The following is an 18,932-nucleotide window of genomic DNA, read 5'->3' on the forward strand; positions in this document are numbered from 1 at the left end:
TGGTCTCTATACCAACGCTGCTACCAGGACAAACACAGGGAGGGCGTGCAGTTTGGTCTCTATACCAACGCTGCTACCAGGACAAACACAGGGAGGGCGTGCAGTTTGGTCTCTATACCAACGCTGCTACCAGGACAAACACAGGGAGGGCGTGCAGTTTGGTCTCTATACCAACGCTGCTACCAGGACAAACACAGGGAGGTTGACAGCCTGGCCAGTGGAACAGGCCAGACGGACGACTACCAGCAGAGTGGTCAGTAGGCCAGACTCTGCTGCCTGAAGCCTGCAGAGGCAAGCCACAGGAAAAGGGGGTCAGACATTTCTAAACAGCCCTCACTTACTGATGAACACCATGGATCCAGTGTTTAACAGTCTTCTCATAAGAATTACACTTGCCACAAAGTTGCCAGGGAAAGAAAACACATGAAGGGTCCCTCACTCTCTGGGTCCCTTGATGGGAGATCACCTCCACATCCACCGCCAGCAGCAGATGTATGGGTAGTAAACCCAGTAGCTGAGGTCCTTGACGGGACTGAGTCTGATCATGGCCCCAAACAACTGTAAAAGGAAGGCCCTATCTCGCCTGAACATAAAAACAGTTAACAAACACAGGTAATAACGCTGCCCTCTTCATGACTGGTTACTGGTTCCTACGAGAGCTGCCTTTCATCCTTCGGGATCAGGAGAAAAATAAAAATAAAACTGCTCACCCAATTGTTAAACATCCAGTCGCCCGCTGCTGCTTTGCCTTTTTAAACATGTTACACACTGCAAGCAAAATAACAATTAACAATACAAAACACCAAACAAATATGAGGGGAAAAAAAAACGAAAGAATGTAAACACACGTCTGCTTTTAACAGTAAATCCTGCCGACTACGCCAAATGTGGCATGATGGAACGAATAGGGGGTATAAACCCATGGACGTTGCGACTACGCCACCCTGGGGATTTCACCCAGGGAAATATGAGTACCAGATTCAGACATAAAGCACTCAAGTTCGTTGACTGATGGCAAGAGACGTGGTTTCATTCGTTAAAATTAATTTATTAACAAAAGATAAAAACAATCAACACAGTTCCCATTCACACTTGACATACAATAAGGGAAGGAGGAGGACAGGGTCCACTGGAGCTGAGGCCTACCTATGGAGAGGTATAGAGAGGTCACACCACAGCACGTGTCCACACGCACACAAAATGGTTCACACACAGCACCCGTGTTGTAAAGCGGCACGCCGCACAAGACACAGCACCCGAAGAGAGCAGCCCCTCCACCATAGGCACTCAGCTCCTGGAAGGGACAAGGAAATTTGTACAGGGAGGGTTAACAACACCACAGTCAAACTAAACAAATAACAAATGACAGTAACCAATCGCTGAGACCTGAACACTGACTCTCAGCAGCTATCAAAAAGGCCTCCCGCCAGTGAAACACAAACCAACAAAACTAAATACACAGAATAACAGAAAGTTCATAAAGTAACAAATACAGGGCACTGGTTATCCACAGCCCTAAGAAGGGCCTCCTGCCAGTGACAAATCAGGACAGAAATCGACAAAACACGACTAACAGGGGATGGGTAAACAGCTGAAAAGAAATGAATCACTCGACTCTCATTCATCCGACACAGACAAAAACAAGAGCGCTCGTCACAGACCTTTTGCTTGTACAGGTTAGCCAGCTAGGAGTACAGCTGGCTAGCTTTTATGGTCACTTTATATCCGTTCAGATCATCTTCATATGCGCCGTTAAAGCAACTCAAACAGTACAAGCAGTAAGCTAGCGCTACAGGCGAAACAATAAAAGACTAGCAGCAATAAGGAACTTGTGTTGGTGAGACGTGAGGGCAGTTACAGGCCCAATACAGGCAAACTTCGGTAGGCAAAGCAGCAGCGTTCACACAGAAGCTGTAGTTGTTCCCCGTCCAGCTGTTAGCTGCAATCAACTACAGTCTCTGTAATATATTAAAATAGAAAGTTAGGGCTAAAATTGATGAAGAAAGTGGGACTGAACACTCGAAGGGCTACATACCAGTAGATAGAAGTTGCCTCCTACTATCCAGACAAACGCTGAGGACATAGCAGCTGCTACCTACAGTGAAAACAGGCTATGTTTACTACATGCAACAGTAAATGAAAGAACATCGCGATGTGAAACGAAACCTACCATCAACAAGCGTTGGGCAGACAAAGGGGGAAAATCCACAGGCAAGCTGCGTGAGTGGCGGAAATCAGGTGAGCAGGAACCAGCTAGTCAGAAAGGCGGTCACCAAGCTTATGTACAAAAACCATTAATTGGCTGGCCAATTATCTGCTGGCTTTGGTGGGAGCCCTAAGTGGGCGGAAATATTCCATTCTGCTACACACGCATGCAGAAGTCCAAGCAGTAACATTAATAAAGGATCTTTGGTTTGCTCACTATCAACCTTTTGACATGATTTGCCACTTTGGACTAGGACTGTGTACAGTTTTTCCCCCCCTATTGTGTTTGTAGCCTAGCTTATGTTTAGTTGAGCTGTTGGGAAAACGTTACGAACTTTAGCCTGGGTGAACCTATAACGAACCTGTTAGCAAATGTGTAGCAAACAGATTTTTCAGGATAATTAATTACCAATCACATTTCACATGTCAAATAAAGTCGGCTGATATCTGATAAATGGGTCCGTACCACACACAATAAGCGGACCCGTATTGCATATGATCTGGAACACATCAGTAACACAGACTATCATATGGAACTGGGCCAGTCTTAGCCCTTATTGGCACCAGATCCGTCTGGATCCAGACCAATTGTGGACCGATGTGCGTTTGGACGCCGGATCAGGTCCATTATGCGGATCCGTGCCGGACGTTGTGGTAGGTGTGGCCCAGTTCCGAGTGTATTTTTGCTATCTGTGTTACCATGGACAACAAACTTCTGCCTTGCCTAAAGTCTTCCACCACTAGATTACTCACAACCCTCAGCACCAATTACTTTCCTAAGGTGGGCTTTGAACCTTGCACCTTTGGGACATCACACACATGACCATACAGTACTTGTACTTACACACTGGACCACATGCTGGTTTGTGAACATCAAGGCACGAGGTATATTTGATGTATATAGCAACTACTGTACTAGCTTCCCATAAGGGCTACTTGAAATGAGAGTAGTAGAACTTCCAGAGGCTAGGTTGTATCCTGGTCCACTTGTTGCTACCTTAAAAGGACATATCTCTGTTGTCCTTTGGGGACAAGCAGCAAAGCATGGGCTGAGATTCTCATATTCAACTGCTATCATCACTCACACAGTGGGGGTTTGAACCCTTGACTTTCATCATATCACACATGAACACTATATTTTACCTATAGCCTCTGCAGAGCAACAACTTACCAATGGACACAACAGGGATTTGCAGATTCCAGAATTCCTGATTCATCCTATTAAGAGTTAATGTGCTATCATCATCAGCTTATGTTATTGTAAGGTAGCGGGCCTTTAAGGCCTCTGTGAATAAATATAAAGTAATACAATTGAATTGAACTAAACTGAATATTGGAATAATCTTTATAAATGGTTTAATAACCTTTCTGATGTGGTGTGTGTGTGTGTGGTTTAATAGCTCTTCTGATGCAGGGTATGTGTGTGTGGACAAGTTGTATTTAATGAACCTCAACGTAGACACAGGAAGTCTCTGCTCAGAAGCACACCACATCACCACTGACACGGGGAGAGAGAGAGGGGGGGGGGGGGGGGGGCAAAATGAATACAGTAGATAGCTGAATGTCTTGACTCTATGGAAACTAGGTCACTCAAAATTAGGCCACACCACCACTATATTCCACCACACTGATTCCAGAGGGCTCAAACTACCACTTGTTCACACCATTTGGCAACAAGAGTTTGAAAGAAGAAGAAGGACGCAGATACAGTATAGACTTTACAGGCTGATGCTCAGACTATGCAGTGACAACAAGATGCAGGTAAGATAGAAGTACTCATAATGTACTGATGCAAACACTGCACATGTCTGTCATCTATAATTTGGGCAACATATAATTTATGGTAAGAAAACATCATGGAGTAGAAAAAGCAAACGCACACCGATAGTGTGTTTGTTGAGGTGCTGGTCACGTTGGGATACGTAATATTCTGAACAAAAGGAGACCGCAGGCTCTAGCAGCTCATATGACAATAGTTTAATAAAAAAAAATGTGAGAAAGGCCACAGGCCCGAAACATTGTTTTTTTTATTAAACTATTGGCATATGAGCTTCTATAGTGTGTGGTCTCCTTTTGTTCAGAAGAAAACATTATGGGTCGTAGGATGGATGTGGATGGATGGATGTACGGTGGTACTAGCAAATGAGAAGCCCAAAACACACATATCTCAGTACAATGTGGAAGTGCTAAGCAGCGATCAAGTTCCAACCTGAGCAGCATCGGGCTATTCTCTGATACGTCACCATTTTGAATCTCTGTATGTTCCTGTGACTCATTTAACTTGACAGCTGGAGGAGTATATTAACCATAAAACAAACAAACAAGAAAACAGAAAGTGGAGCAACAGTAAAGATAGCAAATACATGCATAAAAATGCCATTTTAATTAGTGTTAACTAAGTGTTAAGTGCACCTGTTTTTCAACAATGTAATATGTATGTATGTTATAAATGCCATTTCTCCCTATTTTTTCAACAAGATGAGCAAATTAACTGTTAACCATATCTGTGAAGGTCTTTCAGTCAATTCAGGCTTCACAATCTGACCTGGCTTTTAGGGCATCTTGTTGCACAAGTTGTCTGGTCTGTGCGTCCAGAATTACCGCAAAGAAATGTTATGACATGACCCTAGTGTGACTGTCAAAAGAATTATGTATCACATAAACCAGATCTTTTGAGTTAGGAGATGCATCCTTAAATTACATCAACATTTTTTTACCATAGTCGGTGCTTTAGTGCTCACACACCACCATTGACTCTATAACGAAGAGATGGTAGACGAAGAATCATCAACTAATATCAGGCACAAAAAAAAACTTTTCCTCAACGCCCTCACTGAATATTGACTTAAGTTATACCTTGACCTACTGAGGTCGTAATATGTCGGCCGCTCACGGCCCTCGAACCCGCACATCGAATGCTCTAACCACTCAGCTAAAAGCCCAGGCTTCCAACTTAGCGGTTAGAAGCGTTCTTAAGGTTAGGGGTGTGAGGATTTACACGGGCAACTAGCATGCTAGCTCAGTTTGCCTCCATTACACTGGGATCTCTCAGGGGGCTCACATAGGCCTTTTCCACCAACAGACAACCGGCTCCGTTCTATATCACGCTCCATATGCTAAACCGTTTAAGTAGCATTTTGAACAAAGATAAATCAGTTCAGAACCTGAAAAAATAGTTGGGTTTTCCTGTGATCTGAAGTGGGTGTGTCATTGAGCAGGTCAGTTATGCACACCAAACCCTCTGTTGATGACGCATCCAAAGCTTGCAGATATGCAGGCTGGCTCACTAGATAGCACCAAGGTCTAAATAATTCTGAACGGAACCGGTTCAAGAACTAGTTACTATGATCTCTCATTGGGTCCTTTCTTTATATCTCTCTTTGGCAGATTTCACATGTAACTTACCACTGACCTGAGAAACACTGGATCCTAAATAACATAATTCATGTGAATACTGTTCAATGTTTTAAATGAAAGAAGCATGATATTAATATCAGAGGGGTACGCAGAGCATTAGGAACATATTAGGAACATAAGATATTGTGACTCTCCCAGAACCAATCTCACTAGTGGCAACATAATGTTCCTTAGATGATAGAATGTTCACTACCTAATGTGAACCTCCAACATATTTGATATTTTTTCTGCCAGCACTAAGAAGAATTCTGAAGCAAAATTCCGAAGAGAAGGATGATGGAGGACGTTCCAAATGATGAGGGCGAGGCCAGAGCAGTCCGCGTGTTGGTGTTCCTCGTCATCACCCTGACCGTGTCACTTCCTGCCTTGGGCTGGGCCCTGGCTTCTCTCTTCACTCCCAGAAAGAACAGACGAGTCTCCGGCTTCACCTTCCTCCTCCTCCTCCTTCTCAGTGATGTGTCTGAGGTGACCATGACCCTGTCTGTGGTGAGAACACTGATGGGAGGTGTGTTCAGTGGACTGAGCTCGCTCATCTCCTTAGAATCCCCTCTGATTTTACTGGGCTGCAGGCTGTCTGGTCTGTACCTTCACCAGCTGGTGGCGATAGAGAGCACTTTGCATCTCAAGAACCCACAGTCCTCTGCTCAGCTTTTCTCCTTCTGCTGCTCTGTCGGCATGACAATACTTTGCATTCTAATTGTCCTCATGTTCATAATTGTTAAGGGCAACCTCCCTAATCTTCTATTTGTGATGCTGTCCATGTTTTTTACCTGTGCCTGTGTCTTGCTTTGTCTGTACGACATCTCAAAGACCAAGCAGCAGGCAGTCAGGCAGCTTGGCCAGGCGATGATGGCTTTGTGTCTGTTCACTGTTGCTGTCCTGCACGGCCCTTTGGTTGTTTATATGGTAGTGCACCAGAGGTCTGAGGAAGCACCTATGGACAGATATACAGACATGGCAGTGTCCCAGTGGGGAGCTATGGCCCTGGCCATCTCCAGCCTGCGGGTGCTAGCAGACGCCCTGCTGTGTGTGCTGGCTTGTAGGGAGATCACGTGACAACTGCACTCATAATTTGTTCTGTAATACATGGGGTGTTTGTTTAAATGCTACAGCCATAGTGAATAAAAGCTTTAATAACCTAATTATTCATATATTTATTTCTGTCTTTGTATTTCACATTTATTTATTTCCATTTATTTATTTACTGTGCGTAGGCTAAATGAGGTAGCAATTAGGTATTTGCAGAAATGTAATTAGGCCTACCAGTTTGACCAAAACATAGAGAGATGCATTTATTTGTAGCCTACATACAGCTCATTATTTATTTATTTATTTATTTATCTATCTATCCTGTCTTCATTGGTCCTCCATTGTCCATTCAGTGTTTGCTGTCTTACCACTTGCAGCTCTCATTTGGAGTTTCCATGTTGTTAATCATTATTAATATATAACCATTACATGCTGAATCAACATTGTTTTGGAAATAGATTTCACATTTGGTCTCCATGGAAATAGGAAAGGCATGAGTTTGACTTCGATGGACTAGACTACAAGAAGCAATGGAGGGAAACAGGACAGTCTAGTCTGTGACAAACACAATGCTGTTCCTTCACAATTACTGGTTTGAACACACACAGAAATAAGAAACTTGTTGATGCACAACACTTGTAAATACACTTTGAGTCTGTAAAGTTTAGTTCATGCCCCCATACCATAGCTTAGGCACAGTTTAGCTAATGCCCCTATGGCATAGCTTGTAGGCACTTTGGTCACGTCAGAGGTCGCGTCTGTGTTCCTGTACCCTGACTTAACAACCAGCAAACCCACAACGTCCAGGGGCCTATTGCACAAAACTAGGATAAGGGATTAAGCCGGGATATCTTGGTTATCCTGGCTCAATTTATCCGTGATCCAGTTGCACAAAAGCGGGATAGGGGGCAGCAGGATATGTTATGGTATAAATCACCATGGCGATTTATTCTGTGGAGCTAGCCTGCTCCAGACCAGGCTAAATTCCAGGATCTATTTAATCTCATCCCTTATCTCAGTCAGCAGTCACCACAAACGGAAACCAATAGTTATTCCACTGCCCACTACACATTGTTATCACATATACCTAGACCCACTGTCATTATTTAAACGTTTGTGATCATTAATTAACTTTTACATACTCGCCATTCCCGACTGGTCATGCGACAATGTGACGTCACGGGAGTGCCTAACTATTTCACGCGTGGTGGTCGCGGAACTAGTTGCAATATTCTCCTTAACAGAGGTGTTGCTGTTTGTTGCTGTTGTGAGAAGGCTATCTACCTACTTCACACCGTAGAAGAAGCAATGAAGCCACTCTAGTTGCCATGGTGAATCAGTGAATCTGTGATCGGTGGGGGGGTCTATTTGAGGGAGCCGTGAGCGCGCACTTATCCAGGATAGGTTTCACCTGGCTTGATGAATCTGTGTCTGCTCATCCTGGCTTGCTCGTTGTGCAACCAATTAAGCCTGTACGCTCTTGTTTTGGATTCATTGAGCGCCGCTCAGTAACTTATCCCGGATGTCTTAATTCTGCTTTTGTGCAACAGGCCCCAGGAAACGTTTCTTAAAGGTTCGCTGAAGGTCACACAAAATAAACCTTTAGAAGACATTCAGGGAACATCCTCTAAAGGTATTGTTTTGTGTAGCCTTCAAGGAACATTCCCGGAACATCATCTTGCAGCTGTTTTGTGCAACCTTTATCGGACCTTTAGGGATGATCCCTGACAGTTATATTAAGGTTACATTTTTTTATCTTTTAATGAACGTCCCCAGAAGTTTCCCTTGAGATTTTAATGCTTAATTTTGTCAAACCATAAAATCATCTTTAGAGAATGTTCCTTTAAGGATTTATTAAGATGGCATTTTTGTATCGTATATCATCAGTGGAATCTGAGGAGTAGGTCTGTCATCGCATCATAACAGGGCTGATTTTGTGGTGATTTAGTGTGTGTGAGAGTGAGCGATATACAGCTCTGGAAAAAAGAGACCACTGCACATTTTTCTGATGTCATCTTACAGTTGCTGAGTGACATTTGAATATTCAATTTTGCTCTCTTAAGTTACAAACATGAGCTGATCAACCATCATATGGTGGTCAAACAAGCTGGTCAACCAGCACACCACCTGAATCTGGCACCTAAAGCTGGTCAGGCTGTTTTGTTTTAGCAGGGCTGTTTCTCAAATGATGTACAAGAATATAGTCAATAATCAAACTGATCAAAGTGATTTTTATTAGGAGCCAGCACACTAGCCCATTTGTACATTTAACATAGTGGATTAGAAAGGTTAAAGCTGCAGTTGGCAAGATTTTTTTGATCATATTCACTGAAACCGACACTATGCTCCAACAGAACAACATAAATCAGTCGTTTTTAGAAAAAAAAACACACTTCTACCTCCACCTAGCCTGTCATTTGTTTTGCAAAAATCCACAGCTCCCGGTACTTCTGATCCAATCAGAGCAGAGCTGTATGAGAGTGTGCACTGACGAGCACAAATATGATGAGAGGGTGCTCGGTGGTAGTGGGGGGAGGGATATGAGAACATTCAAAATTTTGGCTAGGTCCCCTCAATCTGTCAGACTTGCCAACTGCAGCTTTAATCATACTCATCAGAAATAGTCATGTACAGCAGGTCAGGAACAGCAAACATTCGGCACAGAACTCTACTGTATATTTGTGCTGTAAAATGTGACATCATTGCTAACAAACAAAACATATTAAAATTGCAGTATTGAACTACATCAATTTCTTGACTTATTAGTACACTGGAAGAGGAAATATAATGGTAGTAACATATGACATTGTATATAGTTGTAAAGTTACTTAAGATTAAATGAGTGCTGCAAATGAGTAGTTTCTCCAAGGCTACTCTGGACTGAAGAGGATTCAGTCACACTGCTCTGTAAGAGGAGGTGAACACACACACACACACACACACACACACACACACACAAAATAGAAGTTACTGAAGTTAAGTTCTCTTTCAGTCTAGAACTAAACTTAATTAGTGCCAGTGTGTATTAATTTGTATCAGAGGAACCCCCCCCCCCCCCCACACACACACACACACACACACACATACACATATGTCCATAATGAGCAAAGACAGACTCACCCACAGTGGTGCAGATGAAGTTGAGTTTGTCGGTCTCAGTCAGGTTGCTGACCCACTGCCCCCCTCCAGACTCCACTGCCCCCACTCTTTGTTGGAAGGACTCCACTTGCTCTTGTCCTGGGGCCCAGTGGTTGTAGCAGACGGTCTCTCCACAGACCCAGAACCAGCCCAGGCCACAGGCATGACGCAGGCCCAGCCACACGTGAGCAGTGGAGGCTCCTTTAGCCCGCGCCCTCACCCAGCGCTGGACCCGCTCGGACGTCACAGACACCAGGTCCACATGGTGCTCTCGGCAGTACTGCAGCGCCTCTGTCCAGGTCTTATTGTCACAGACCAGAACCAGAAGTTTCTCTAGAGGGAAAATACAGTGAGAGAATACTGATTCCTGCTCAGTGCTGGAGTCCTTCTAAGATTTTCATTCTATCTGCAGTAACTAAATGTGCTGAGTGGCGACAAGGGACAGAGACAGCACCATCACAGAGAGGACCACCATTAGGAGCTAGTACCACCATAACAGAGACAGTACCATCACGGAGAGAACCACCATTAGGAGCTAGTACCACCATTACAGAGACACCATCACAGAGAGGACCACCATTAGGAGCTAGTACCACCATAACAGAGATAAATCCACCAGGCCTTGAGATATCAGGTCCACTCCACCATCATCAGGTCATCAGCACATCTGCTCAGGATCATGCTGTTGTTTGTGTCTGAACCCCAGAGAGAAGGGACAGTGACTCACCTTCATAGCAGATGAAGGGTATTTGATGATTGTCACATCTTGCGTCGTTCCACCGTCCCCCGATTGCATTAAGAATTTCAGCACAGAACTCGTCACTGCTGCCATAATTGGGTTCTCCAGTGTTCCAGTGGCGGAATGAGGAGCTGCTGCCCTCTGACCACTCCCAGGCATCTCTGAACAGGCCGATCCAGACAGATGAACGTCCACTAACTTCCTCTATCTGTTCGTTCTCTTTCTGATTCCTCACACTGGCCAGGTCTGTGTGTCTCTCTCTGCAGTATCTCTGAGCGTCTGCCCAGTTCTTCTTATCAGTAACAAGCACATAGGGATGTGTGGAGTTTCCCCCTGTGGTAATACATAGGTAACAGTTAACTGGGAATCAGCACAGCTTTACAGTCTAAACTAAAGTGAGTTTACAAGTACATCTTCACAGTTCTGATGCATGTATTTCTGAGTAAATGAATACAATTCTCACCATCATAGCAGATGAAGTGATGGCTGTGGCTACACCTGTCATCATGCCATTTTCCATTTTCTCCCTTGTACACACACTCTTGATCACCTCCATCTGGTTGTGGATTACCCCAGTTCCTGAAATCTGTTTCATTTTCTCTGTAGAAACCCCTGTCAGCCAGAGACCACTGCCACTTTCCCTGCTTCAGCCCAATCCATGCCCTCTTAACACCTGCTTCATGGATCAGGCTCTTCACCTTCTCCATCTCTGTCATGTCGTCTATGGTGGCGAGGTCAGTGAACTTCTCTCTGCAGTACTGCTGAGCTTCTGTCCAGCTCTTCTGTTCCTTCACCACATGGAACTGACGTGGCACAGAGGAGGAGAGACTGCACAGACCTGAATAGAGAGAGGAGTGAGCACACACACACACACACACACACACACATTTTTATGCATGCCAGTATCAGCCACTATCAGGACACCAAGTAGGCTGTTCAATTCTGATTTTTTACATTGAATAAAAAACATTCCACTGATAATCACAACAGATCACAATTTACATCATAACAACATGTATAAACACACAAACAATGTGCTTATACGGCTTAGAGTCCGGTCATACTGCTAGTCCTCCTGTGTTGTCCTTACATTTTGCCACATTCTAGCCATCTACATTTCTGCCATTCTTTTGCCACAGAATAATGTATGCCATGTTTTAGTCATGTGTTTATTATGTCAGGGATCATACAGGGATTGTCAAAAGGATTTTTTTTGCTGCACCAATCACATCGGTGTATCTGACATGTACAGCAGGCCAGAGGCGAGCTAAACAGATGACAACAGCGCTGCGACATCGAAGTCCGGAATCAATGAGTAAACACTGGTCGTAGTGTTATCCAATTGTGTGCAGTGATATTTTCAAATGCATGCTTGGTGCCGTCCATCAAGTTGGGCCATTTTCATTACTCATAGCCAGATCCAAATCTTTGTAGATTTTGGACTGGATTTCATTTGGACAAATTGACAAGCGTGATTTATTTTCGTGGACTGGACTGGGCGACGGTCATATTTTGTACCGCTATACGGTACATCTAGTTTCTATTACAGTTTTTTTCAACTGCTTACACACTAAATCTTTGCTTGTCACACAATTTTCTAAACATGTCTTCCAAACATCATAACCCCACACCAAATCTGCAAAACACTACACTAATTCTCAATGTCTGACTCAGTTTTCAATGTACTAAAACACATTTTGCAAAACACCACACACAATTTTCTACTTAACACACAAAAATCTAACAGGAAGTAACTTGATTTCGTTTGTCAAACACAACCCATCAACCCACACTAAATCACCAGTGCTTCACTCTCTCTCTTCACATGTGTAAACACTCATTACTTTACGGAACACCATCCAATCATTGCCTTAGTATAGGCCTATGAATACAGTACAGTAGATATACTCTATATGTAGGTATGGACCCTTTCAATCTGGCCCTAGAGGATTTCCGGTTGAAATGTTCAGAACCAATGCAGATATAATACTTTGAAAGGAATGTTCTACAAAACGTCGACTTTATGTACAGTAAACCTTGTCTTTTTTACTATATTTTTGTGTCTCCCATGTTACCATTAGCTCAATACATTTTTCTATAGACCTATGAATACATACATAACCTGTGAAGGAAATAATTCTGTATTCATATTTTATGTGAATAGTTTAATGATTCAAGTCTTTATGACTTGAATACTGTGTAGTTCTTATGGTCATTTGTGATTTTGTACCCATGTGTACCCTGTGTGTGTGTCTTTGGTCTGTATGCAAGCATCCTTTTTATCCTTGAATTCAGTGAAAGCCTGTCTATAGCCTCTTGCCTATCACCAGGTGTGAAATGTTAATGTTTGTAGAACCGCATGTGTCCAGGCCTCTAAAGGACTTCCCAGGAAAGGGGGTAGTTTTAATTAAAAGACAATAGAAGCTGGCCAGATGTCACCCAAAAGGCCACATCCCCCACACACCACACCTTTACCTTTGCATATTCATACCAGTAGGTCACTCCCTCTCTTTGTGTGTAACTTTACAGTTTTTTACAATTGTTTACACATGTTTTCAAAACTCTGTGTCTACTTTTCAAAACTCCACACACAAAACCCACAACTGCTCACACAAAATGCAAAATGCCTCAAATCTCCAGCAAAATGACACACAACATTCAAAAAGAGAAACACATCTTTAAAGCAAACATTCGCTCAGTTTTCAATTGACTAAAACACATTTTGCAAAACACCACACACAATTTTCTACTTAACACACAAAAATCAAACAGGAAGTAACTTGATTTCATTTTTCAAACACAACCCATCAAAATGCCACACTAAATCACCAGTGCTTCACTCTCTTTTCACATGTGTAAACACTCATTACTTTACGGAACACCATCCAGTCATTGCCTTAGTATAGGCCTATAAATAGATACTCTATATGTAGGTATGGACCCTTTCAATCTGGCCCTAGAGGATTTCAGAACCAATGCAGATACTTTGAAAGAAATGTCGACTTTATGTATAGTAAAACTTGTCTTTTTTACTATATTTTTGTGTCTTTTTTGTCCACCATCCAATCATTGCCTTAGTATAGGTCTATGAATAGATGTAGTCTCTATATAGGTATGGACCCTTTTACAGTTTTTTTCAACTGCTTACACACTAAATCTTTGCTTGTCACACAATTTTCTAAACATGTCCTCCAAACATCATAACCCGACACCAAATCTGCAAAACCATACACTAATTCTCAGTGTTTGACTCAGTTTTCAATTGACTAAAACACATTTTGCAAAACACCACACACCATTTTCTACCTAACACACAAAAATCTAACAGGAAGTAATTTGATTTCGTTCTTCAAACACAACCCATAAAAATGCCACACTAAATCACCAGTGCCTTACTCTCTCTCTTCACATGTGTAAACACTCATTACTTTACTGAACACCATCCAATCATTACCTTAGTATAGGCCTATGAATAGATATACTCTATATGTAGGTATGGACCCTTTCAATCTGGCCCTAGAGGATTTGCGGTTGAAATGTTCAGAACCAACGCAGATACTTTGAAAGGAAAATTACAGTAATCAGACTTTAGCTTTACAGTAATGTTCTACAAAAAGTCGACTTTATGTAAAACTTTTCTTTTTTACTCTATTTTTTTGTTTCTCCCCAAGTTACCATTAGCTCAATACAGTATTTTTTTCTATAGACCTATGAATACATACACTACCCCCCCCCACCCCCCTCCCTCCCGCCACACACACACACACACACTTTTCTTTGGAAGAAGCAAAGTAATTTGATAGTAGTCAGTCATTTCCGTCTTAGGCAAAATCAGCTTTTTCAAAACTCCATGTAAATCTGGTGGTCATTGTATTTTGCTTTTTTTTTCTTGCTGGCTGTAAAATATTATTTTATTGTATTTGCAACAGCAAATTATCTGGGAAAAATAACTATTTTTGGTTTCAATATTGCTAGCATTTTTACTGTGTATTTCAACTTCTCTCTGTAGGTATCGTAACTTTCACTCTTGTATGGAAATTCATAAAGCATAGGAAAGACAGAAGAGCATTAGGTTTTGAGCAACAGTGTGTACATGATGTATCCAAAATGTCATATTATGACAAAAGTGTTTATAATGTGAGGCGAATGTTTGCTTTAAACATGTGTTTATGACATTTTGAATGTTGTGTGTCATTTTGCTGGAGATTTGAGGCATTTTGCATTTTGAGTGAGCAATTGTGGGTTTTGTGTGTGGAGTTTTTAAAAATAGACACAGAGTTTTGAAAACGTGTGTAAACAATTGTAAAAAACTGTAATCTGCTCCTAGAGGATTTCCGGTTGAAATATTCAGAACCAATGCAGATACTTTGAAAATTACAGTAATCGGACTTTAGCTTACAGTAATGTTCTACAAAAAGTTGACTTTATGTGAAATTTGTCTTTTTACTTTTTTTTTGTTTGTCCCTATGTTACAGTACCATTAGCTCAATACATTTTTCTGTGCCTCCAAAAATGCCTTAGGAACGCTTACTGTAGAATTGTTTGTTTCTGCAGTTGAAAGGGTCTATAGGCCTATGAATACATACTGTACACGACCCCCCCCCCCCCACACACACACACACAAACACACACACACACACACACACACACACACACACACTTGTCTTTGGAAAAAACAAAATCAGTGTTTTCAAAACTCCATGTACATCTGGTGGTCACTGTATTCTTCTTTACTTTTTTTCTTGCTGTAAAATACTGTATTCGCAACAGCAAATTATTTGGGGAAAAATCACTATTTTTGGTTTTAATATTGCTTGCATTTTTACTGTGTATTTTAACTTCTCTTTGTTGATACCATAACTTTCTCTCTTGTATGGAAAGACATATAAAGCCTAAGACAGAAGAGCTTTAGGTTTTGAGCAACAGTGTGTACATGATGTATCCAAAATGTCATATTATGACAAAAGTGTTTGTGATGTGAGGCGAATGTTTGCTTTAAAGATGTGTTTTTGACATTTTGAATGTTGTGTGTCATTTTGCTGCAGATTTAAGGCATTTTGCATTTTGTGTGAGCAATTGTGGGTTTTGTGTGTGGAGTTTAGAAAAATAGACACAGAGTTTTGAAAACGTGTGTAAACAATTGTAAAAAACTGTAAAATAAGTTAAAGTCTTCTTAAATTAAGTCAAAATGATCTTTTGAGAGGGCGCTAGGTAAGTCTTTTCATACTACTGTAAAAACAATACAAAATAGATTTTTTAATCTTAATATAAGATCAATAACACTTGGTTAAAATTCATTTTTTGCAGTGTATTTCAACTTCTCTCTGTAGATACCGTAACTTTCACTCTTGTATGGAAATACATAAAGTCTATGAAAGATGAAAGAGCGTTAGTTTTTGAGCAACAGTGTGTACATAATGTATCCAAAATGTCATATTATGACAAAAGTGTTTGTAATGTGAGGCGAATGTTTGATTTAAAGATGTGTTTATGACATTTTGAACGTTGTGTGTCATTTTGCTGGAGATTTGAGGCATTTTGCATTTTGTGTGAGCGATTGTTGGTTTTGTGTGTGGAGTTTTGAAAAATAGACACAGAGTTTTGAAAACGTGTGTAAACAGTTGTAAAAAACTGTATGTCTAATTCTGGCAGGAAATGCATAGCAGTAAATAATATGAGCACCGTTCATCCCTGCATGATCTTTCAGCAGAAAATAAATCACCCTTCTCAATTTCTTATCTCTACATATCTACCCTTACATTCTGTACCCTTAGTTGCGCAATGATTGTTGTGTGTGTGTGTGTGTGAGTGGTGGTGTATGAGTGTGTGTGAGTGAGTGGTTGTCATTTCCTCTGTTGTCCTGTAGATGGTGGTGTGGAGCCAGTTGGTTAGACCATTTGACATCATAACTCATATCAAATATAAATCGCAGTGCCTCCCATTAAGAGAATTTCATGAAACTTAGTTTGCATCAAGAGGAATCAAAAATCACACACATACAAACCATAACTATGTAAGAGAATTAATCAGTTAATCTGTTCACCTTTCACTTAATTAATTAAGGGCAAGGTGAACTGGTGAGTCTTTAAACATTTCCTGGAAGTCCCAAACCTATCACAAGAACGAATATTATAAGAATAATATCACAAGAACAATAGAATATTAGGTAACCCATTCTGTGGAATCACAGAGGAAAAGAATCTTGACTGTGACCTCTTAGCGCTAACGGATGGTCGACACAGCAGACACTCATCAGAGGACCGTAGTGGGAGAGAGGGCTCGTTAAGCTGGAACATGGAATTCAAATATATACAAATGAGTCCCCCCCCCCCCCCAGGACCTTTTCTCACTTCAGAACCCTCTTGCAATTACTGTATGTAAGTACATAATATAATCTGAAAACTGCTGCCCTGATAAAAAAACAAAAAAACAATGCAACTGATCTCAGCTGGTATTCTGACTATAATGGAGTGGAATGGAAATTTGTGACCCCAAACTTTTGACCGGTAATGTATGTAACCCATGTAATGTTTAAATTCCTTCTTGATGAATTGTAATGGCACCTAAACTAATGTGGCAGTGTCACAACACAAAAGAAGTATTTCTTTACACCCATTTTTACTCTTTACCAGGGGTGCCAATAAATGTGGAGGGTGTTGTGTATACACACAGACAGAGAAAGAGAGAGAGGACACACACACAAACAGCACAGCACAAGCACTCATATCACAGGGCCTTCTCAACACAAAACACACAAATATACACATACACGCATGTACTGTACCTAGGAAGAGCAGGAGGAAGCATCCCCAGTGAGCCATGACTGGAACAAAACGGAACTCTAACAATTTCACTGTTCACGTGATCTACTGAAATGAGTTATCGTTGCTGAACTGGTGATATTCTCATTATTACATCATAATCATAACCATGGAATTCTGAAAGAACAACGGAATTACAATATCACTTGAATACCTGAATTTAAATTTTCAGATATTGTATGATTATTTTTTACATTATTGAAGTCTGAATATCTATGCAAAGACACACAGCCAGGTTGCGTTTGGGTAATTTATAACCTATATTCATAAAAGACTGTAAAGGGTCCAATGCGCATCTCCGGAGCATGACCTACCTGTGTGATGTCGTCTCTGCTGGACTCTGCTGCCTTCTGCCCCGTGTCCACCCCGTTCCTTCCTGTTAATGCCCCGCTTTTTTCCCGGGGTTTCCCCCAAACTGCCCCAGTCAGATATCACATAAAGCGCTCTCTTGTCACAGACAGTTGTTTACCCAGAGCAGAATTTCCTCCACTTCACACAGACATTTGCATTTAGAGTGGGAGATGACTGCAGTGATCCTGTATGTATGTAAGTTAAAGTTGTGAAGCTGCATCCAGTGAAGAAACACTAAGACTTTGATAACGCCCAGGAGATGTGGACTTGATGCATCCAGTGAAATGCTAAAGCCCAGGAGATATGATAGATAGATAGAGATACTTTTATTGATCCCCAAGGGGTCAAAAGGGGAAATTTGTGCTCTGCATTTTACACATCCGGGGGTAGTGTACAACACACAGTGTACACCCATTCAAACACACACACACACACCCTCAGAGCAGTGAGTACACTAGGAGCACACACACACACCCAGAGCAATGGGCAGCCCTTGATCCAGCGCCCGGGGAGCAGTTGGGGGTTAGGTGCCTTGCTCAAGGGCACCTCATGCGTGGATATGGATGTGGGAGAGCGCTGTTCAGTCACTGCCCCCACCCACATGTTTCCTACCAGTCGGGGATCAAACCGGCCACCCTTGAGTCACAAGTCCGATTCCCTTTCCGTTAACCTACAGATGCCCGCAATGGATGTGATGTAAGAGTTATGAAATATGAAATTAGTGTTCTGTCTCTTCTGCAGTATTTGCATAGAGACATGCGCCAGAGGCAGATGCCAACAGCAGAAGTTCTGTTCACAAAACAAGCCCAAAATGTATAACCAAATTATGTGCAAATGCACCAACATTCACATGCGCACGCACACACAGTTCTCACACTCACCTGTGCACATCATGCTGATCAAAGTATGTTTGTTAAGAGTTATCATAGTAGCTCATTTGTACATTTTACATATCAAATTAGAAAACCTAATCAAGCCTACACGCCGCTCAGCTGCTAGTACAGACCCTAAATCTTTCTAGATTTGGGACTGGATTTCCAGGCTAGGATGGAGTAGGAGATGGAGACAAATTGACAAGCGTGATTTATTTTCGCAGAGGGGATTTACAGGACTGGAAGGCGGTCATATTTTGTACCGCTATACGGTACATCTAGTTTCTTTCCATAATGTGTAATTCTGGCAGGAAACGCATAGCGGTAAATAATATGACGCTGCTCATATTTTGTGCCGCT

General features: G+C 41.8%; 2 protein-coding genes and 1 long non-coding RNA gene across 4 annotated transcripts; 1 reads left to right on the forward strand and 2 right to left on the reverse strand.

Moving 5' to 3' along the window:
- Positions 1-891: 891 nt before the first annotated feature.
- LOC143127935 (uncharacterized) lies at positions 892-2,346 on the reverse strand. The gene is made up of 3 exons (XR_012987739.1): positions 2,167-2,346; positions 2,036-2,091; positions 892-1,958 (listed from the first exon to the last, which is right to left on the reverse strand). It is a non-coding gene; the product is annotated as an uncharacterized LOC143127935 (long non-coding RNA).
- Positions 2,347-3,874: 1,528 nt separating this feature from the next.
- LOC143127936 (uncharacterized) lies at positions 3,875-6,721 on the forward strand. The gene is made up of 2 exons (XM_076289623.1): positions 3,875-3,966; positions 5,857-6,721. Exon 2 carries the CDS (start codon positions 5,896-5,898, stop codon positions 6,676-6,678), a length of 783 nt encoding a protein of 260 aa, XP_076145738.1. The 5' UTR covers positions 3,875-3,966; positions 5,857-5,895; the 3' UTR covers positions 6,679-6,721.
- Positions 6,722-8,895: 2,174 nt separating this feature from the next.
- LOC143127937 (C-type mannose receptor 2-like) lies at positions 8,896-17,743 on the reverse strand. Of its 2 annotated transcripts, none has more exons than XM_076289624.1 (6): positions 17,664-17,743; positions 17,313-17,351; positions 10,992-11,366; positions 10,517-10,861; positions 9,772-10,122; positions 8,896-9,556 (listed from the first exon to the last, which is right to left on the reverse strand). In XM_076289624.1, exons 2-6 carry the CDS (start codon positions 17,347-17,349, stop codon positions 9,543-9,545), a joined length of 1,122 nt encoding a protein of 373 aa, XP_076145739.1. In that variant the 5' UTR covers positions 17,350-17,351; positions 17,664-17,743; the 3' UTR covers positions 8,896-9,542. The 2 variants fall into 2 exon arrangements, with proteins under 2 accessions (XP_076145739.1, XP_076145740.1); XM_076289625.1 differs by having other exon boundaries at positions 17,313-17,466; positions 17,664-17,693.
- Between the last annotated feature and the right edge of the window lie 1,189 nt (positions 17,744-18,932).

The sequence above is a fragment of the Alosa pseudoharengus genome, unplaced genomic scaffold (genome assembly GCF_046254945.1).
Source record: "Alosa pseudoharengus isolate Yale_2024_CS ecotype anadromous, Long Island Sound unplaced genomic scaffold, YU_APseudo_1.1 YU_APseudo_1.1_scf_17, whole genome shotgun sequence".
Classification (NCBI taxonomy): Eukaryota; Metazoa; Chordata; class Actinopteri; order Clupeiformes; family Clupeidae; genus Alosa; species Alosa pseudoharengus.

Bases quoted from the DNA above. Each gene is read 5' to 3' on its own strand.
- LOC143127936 (XM_076289623.1), top strand. From the start codon at position 5,896: ATGATGGAGGACGTTCCAAATGATGAGGGCGAGGCCAGAGCAGTCCGC.
- LOC143127937 (XM_076289624.1), bottom strand. From the start codon at position 17,349: ATGGCTCACTGGGGATGCTTCCTCCTGCTCTTCCTAG. The intron at 10,862-10,991 runs GTGAGAATTGTA...GTATTACCACAG, and splicing joins TCACTTCATCTGCTATGATG to GGGGAAACTCCACACATCCC. The intron at 10,123-10,516 runs GTGAGTCACTGT...TTTTCCCTCTAG, and splicing joins ACCCTTCATCTGCTATGAAG to AGAAACTTCTGGTTCTGGTC.